This window comes from Rhinichthys klamathensis, unplaced genomic scaffold (assembly GCF_029890125.1).
Source record: "Rhinichthys klamathensis goyatoka isolate OS25496 unplaced genomic scaffold, OSU_Roscu_1.1 h1tg000264l_1, whole genome shotgun sequence".
Taxonomy (NCBI): Eukaryota; Metazoa; Chordata; class Actinopteri; order Cypriniformes; family Leuciscidae; genus Rhinichthys; species Rhinichthys klamathensis.
The window spans coordinates 831,501-837,500 of NW_026606785.1; the positions used below are offsets into that span (position 1 = coordinate 831,501).

The 6,000-nt window shown below is 39.3% G+C and overlaps 1 protein-coding gene across 3 annotated transcripts in view; it reads left to right on the plus strand.

The window, feature by feature from the left end:
* Positions 1–6,000, plus strand: part of mark1 (MAP/microtubule affinity-regulating kinase 1) — a 55,672-nt gene that overhangs the window by 10,784 nt on the left and 38,888 nt on the right. For all 3 annotated transcript variants that reach the window (XM_056267853.1, XM_056267854.1, XM_056267855.1), the window contains exon 2: positions 5,897–6,000. This exon is cut by the window's right edge and continues 100 nt beyond it. In XM_056267853.1, the coding sequence (XP_056123828.1) occupies positions 5,897–6,000 (104 nt within the window). The remainder of the gene's footprint in view (positions 1–5,896) is intronic.

Here is a 6,000-nt window from a genome sequence, read left to right on the forward strand (position 1 = left end):
GATGAATTATGAGATACAACTTCTCTGTTTCAGCATATTAACAGCATACTTTAAAAGTCAAATTTATATAAACTGTGCTTTTCACAAAACACTTTTCAAAGCAGGTTTATTGAAAAAACAGGATGTTAATGTTCATCTTAATGTCTTCATGCCGTAAAGTTGCATTTAGCTTTGAGAGGGGGACAATAATATAGTTTACATTTTAAAGTACTCTATTTCATGTGGTCTTTGTTAAAGTTCCTCAACTTCCCATTATTTGGCTATTTTGGATTTTGATGACTTTCAGGTCAGGATATAATACAATATGTAGCAAATATGAACTGATTGTAGGTTTCACACAGCGATAGTGTGGTTTCTGAGGCTTGGAAGGACTAGCATGTGTCTGGATACTTGAGCAGAAATAAAGTAAAGAGCATTGAAGAGTTTAGACATACACAATATTTCCAATAGTAAAAATTCAACGTTAACTAATGCACTGTACAATATTTACTGTACATTGATGATGTAATGATGACTTGTTTGTTAGTCTCAGTATATCATAGTAGTGAGCTGCATGGTTTGAAGAGTCATTTGATACTGTGTTTTGTAAAAAAATAACCTTGAACTGTCTTATTTATTTATTTATTTTTAAATGATGTCCATCTGACTGTACATTATCTCTTAGTTAACATGTTCACCATGGGTTTTGTTTCTCAATGAAATGCATGAAGTCAGAGGAGTTTTTCAAGTTTTGTGCCCTTGCATCTGATTTTAACGTGAGCAGGTCTTGATTTTCCTTAATTCTTATTTTATTGATTGTTTTATTGGATATGGGAAGTCATTTTCTACAAGGCTTTTCCATTCTTATGCAGCTTAACCAATCATATAGTTTCATGACGTTAAAACAGAGGGCTTTTATGATGGCCGAATCATATCAGATGTCCTCAGGTAATGAAGCTTCACTCGTATGGACCCAGCGCTGGTAATGGATTCTGGTGTAAGTGCTCTCTCTCTGTGGTTTGGGATGAAGGTCTCCGCTCATTTTCCACTTTATCCAGGAGCTTCTCTATATTTCTGATATAGATCTCTGCTGTGGTCTAGCTGAAGTTGACTAGCTCCCGCGCTTATTTCGCCATGTTGATGTTACTGTTTGACTGAGCTCAAAGAGTCAATAACAGAACCAGGGAATTAACAGCATGAAAGTTGCTGTGAAACGGAAGTTGTGATAGTCTTTTCTTCACAATTGTGACGTACACTCACCTAAAGGATTATTAGGAACACCCGTTCAATTTCTCATTAATGCAATTATCTAATCAACCAATCGCATGGCAGTTGCTTCAATGCATTTAGGGGTGTGGTCCTGGTCAAGACAATCTCCTGAACTCCAAACTTAATGTCAGAATGGGAAAGAAAGGTGATTTAAGCCATTTTGAGCGTGGCATGGTTGTTGGTGCCAGACGGACCGGTCTGAGTATTTCACAATCTGCTCAGTTACTGGGATTTTCACGCACAACCATTTCTAGGGTTTACAAAGAATGGTGTGAAAAGGGAAAAACATCCAGTATGCGGCAGTCCTGTGGGCGAAAATGCCTTGTTGATGCTAGAGGTCAGAGGAGAATGGGCCGACTGATTCAAGCTGATAGAAGAGCAACTTTGACTGAAATAAACACTCGTTACAACCGAGGTATGCAGCAAAGCATTTGTGAAGCCACAACACGCACAACCATGAGGCGGATGGGTTGCAACAGCAGAAGACCCCACCGGGTACCACTCATCTCCACTACAAATAGGAAAAAGAGGCTACAATTTGCAAGAGCTCACCAAAATTGGACAGTTGAAGACTGGAAAAATGTTGCCTGGTCTGATGAGTCTCGATTTCTGTTGAGACACTCGGATGGTAGAGTCAGAATTTGGCGTAAACAGAATGAGAACATGGATCCATCATGCCTTGTTACCACTGTGCAGGCTGGTGGTGGTGGTGTAATGGTGTGGGGGATGTTTTCTTGGCACACTTTAGGCCCCTTAGTGCCAATTGGGCACCGTTTAAATGCCACGGCCTACCTGAGCATTGTTTCTGACCATGTCCAAGTCCATCCCTTTATGGCCACCATGTACCCATCCTCTGATGGCTACTTCCAGCAGGATAATGCACCATGTCACAAAGCTCGAATCATTTCAAATTGGTTTCTTGAACATGACAATGAGTTCACTGTACTAAAATGGCCCCCACAGTCACCAGATCTCAACCCAATAGAGCATCTTTGGGATGTGGTGGAACGGGAGCTTCGTGCCCTGGATGTGCATCCCACAAATCTCCATCAACTGCAAGATGCTATCCTATCAATATGGGCCAACATTTCTAAAGAATGCTTTCAGCACCTTGTTGAATCAATGCCACGTAGAATTAAGGCAGTTCTGAAGGCGAAAGGGGGTCAAACACAGTATTAGTATGGTGTTCCTAATAATCCTTTAGGTGAGTGTATATCTGAGTGTAACAGCTTATCAAATAAGAACAAATGTAGGGCGGGGCGTGTCCGTGACGTCACCCGTAGTGTTTCTGAAGAGCATTTCTGAGGCCTAAAATGGGCGGAGCCGGCCGTCGCCATCTTGGCAGCGCGTCACTCCCGGATAAACGAAAATGAGCACAGAGGCGGCATTTGGGTGGAGCTCGACGTGATCGCGATAACTTACGCTAAAGAGCTAATGCTATATGCTACTGGCAATACCGTTGCAATTGCTGTGCCAAGTGTGCGACCACACAGGGCCTCGCGCTGAAGTCACAGCTGACTTGACTTGACTAAAGACAATAGTTAAAGTTCATGTTTTTGCCCTTCAAAATACTATATAATTTAAAAGACATAGCTAAAAGTGAGATTATGTGTGTTGTGATGCTGTATTATTCTGATAGTTAAAAATGTATTATGCAGTAACTTACAATATTGCTCTGAGCGTGTGTGTGTGTGTGTAACAGTGATTCATGCACATACATCGCACGTAAAGTTCGTAGAGAGCTTTATTCATATTTTGTCCATTTTAAATTCTGATTGTAGCCGCCTCTCAAATGGGTCAAACCATAGATATTACCTAAGAAGTGCAAGTAAATGTGCTAGAAGTCCGCGCTCATTCAAGGATGTGCATTTTGCATGGACGGAGAGAAAGCAATGACACCTGCAGGACTTCATCTGATGGTATGCATATCTGCATATCTGCTCCGTGAGAGCAACGGCACCGCAGAACGAGTGTAGTCTCTATATCTATAGACGTTTTTATATCTGAAAACTCCAAAAAGCAACGAAATTGTCAGACATCTATGACATGAGTGCATGTACAGTACAAAGAGGAAAACCACTGAAAAACAGCGCTGGATGTTCTCTCGATACTCGACAACGACGGAGTCCAACGGCGTGGGCGAAGGTTTAATGCGTATTTATTAAATTGTATGAAATACTCCCGAAAAATGCACAAACACGCCACGGCAGAGATGGCAAGTTCAGCGGCTGGGATTAGCTGAGATAGTAACGTGACCACAGACAGCAGACAAACGGCTAGCAGTGACATCAGCGGCAATCCACCTGTCACTCAAGTGGCCACACCCCTAACTATACAGACCTTTAAGGCTTAATATAATTTAAACGGATGAGTTATAAAATAATTCACCCCCCTCACAGTCGTCATGAAGGGCAAAATTAGCTTCATAGACCAAAACCTCTTTTAGTACCAGGCTGTAAACATGTTTTATTCTGCTGTAAAGTTGGGCATTTTAACATGGGGGTCTATGGGATTGACTCTCTTCTGCAGCCGGTCTCTAGTGGCCAGTCGATGAACTGAAGTTTCAGCCACTTCCGTGTTGGGTTCAAGAGAGAGACGGGAAGGTTACCGCTTGGTGGGGAATTGATTGGATGGTTGTGGTTTGCTATTGGTGGATCTCATGTGATTGACAGGTTATAGCCCCGCCCTCATCATCAGAAAAGAGAAGAGATGAGCTGTCAATTGTGATTTCATGGTGACTTTAAGAAGTCCTGTATATAGTGACACTTATTTAAGTTCTAGCCATTCAGATGTGTTCATTTAGGATTAATTGTGTGTGTGTGTGTGACTCGGTGTGTTATCTTTAAAAACTGCTTGTGGTGCGAGACGCTGAAAAGAAATGGGGATGGAATAACAGCCAAAAACATCTCTCTGAATGTGTACAGTGTTTTACTTGTGTTATGTTTTTTTGTAGTATGTTTTTTAAAGGTGGTGAGTGTGTCGCAAAAGTCCTGGGATGATAGTGTGACGTGATGCTTTAAGAGTGGGACACAAGACGCAGCTTTTAAAGCCTTTATCCTTTCATCTAGCACAGCTCACCGTGGTACAATTTTCTCAAACAATCATTGTTGGTGAAAGTTGCTTTTAAAATTAATGCATCACAATATTGCGACACTCCCTAAAAAGTAACTAATGGTGTTACTTTTTTACTTTTTATGGAAAGTAATGTGCTATGATACTTTTGCTTTACCCTTTTCTCATTTGGGCAGGGCTTGCTTGTTGGTTTTTTAATAACAATAAAGTTCTGTTTTTGACAAATGTAAAGGCCAAATGAAATGCTCAGGCTGAAGGATATGCAAATACACTCCTGTACTGTAGAGGGCGCCGCTCAGACAAACCAGGAGAAGAAAGACTTAGAAAACACTTTAGTTCAAAAAATAATAAATGAATAGATAAAAAACATCAGTGAGATGTTTATCGAAAGTCATTTTTGCTTATTAGTATGGTTGAATTGTATCGTCAGCAGCAAAGACATTGGTTAATAAAGTAAGATTAAATACATAAAGTATTTAACATTTAATTATTGCAGGATTGCATAATGGTTACTTGAAAATGGTTACAACTGGTTAACTTGAAGAAAAGTAATCTGATGACATAACCCCAACACTGGAAACAATAGGGGGAGATTGGAGAAAAATCCTCGAAGGAAAGTAGTGTAGAAGCAGTAGTTTAGCGGACAACATCAGATCATAACGTTGTACTTGGCAAACATTTCTTGGTTCTAGAAGAACGTGTGGAAACTTATGAGGATTTTTAATAAAAAAAAAAAGTTTATTTCATGTTTTTTATTTTATACATATAAAATAAATGACTAAATTAAAGCTATTATACAAATAAACAATACATTTATCAGGAATAAAGATAATATATTATGTAAAGATACTAAGCTATGAAAGTGCAATATAGTACAGTTATACAATAATATAACAATAATTTTACTGGGAAAAATAACATAAATGGGTTCTTTGTCAGCCATAATTTTATGTATGACTTCTACTCACAGTTATTTTGTTTATTTTCATCCATAAACTCAAAACCAAAGCAAAAAATAAAATAAAACAAAAGTCTGTATATATAATCAACTAATAAATGACCAAAACGACCCATAGTGAGCAAAAAGAAGTAGGCAAAGTAGCCATTGCTTACACTTCTCACAATTTGAAAATGGATGTTCATTCAGTCTCTCAGTAGCTTATTAATTATTAATTTATCCACCTGATAAGCATCTCAAAAACAGAATATGTCAACGACTCAACGATATCTTATCAACAGCTCCGCAACAAATTAGTCATTCGACAAAATTCAAAGAATATAACCTTCCTTTAAGTATTTTTACGTCATCGTCATCAGTGTCGTAAGAGACAATAGCACACCTGTATATTGAATATAAACATTATATTTACATTCATGTTTGATTCACTGACCGTGTGTAAATATTTATTGGCGAAAAAGCTGTAAAATCTGCATTTTCATCGCATCGCTGAAAGTGCATGCTTCGCTAAAGTTACAAAAAGCTTCTTGCACACGAAATGGAGTCTAGTGAAGTCAAAGTATATTCTTTCTTTTCACATGTCCTTTGAATTGAACACCCTGTCCTCTCCTCTCCCAGCACACGTCTGTGGATGGCTATGCGGACACACCAGCCCCCCCCACCAAATCAGCGAGTCGCCAGAGTCTCCCGCGCTGTAGGAACTCAGTGGCGTCCATCACGGA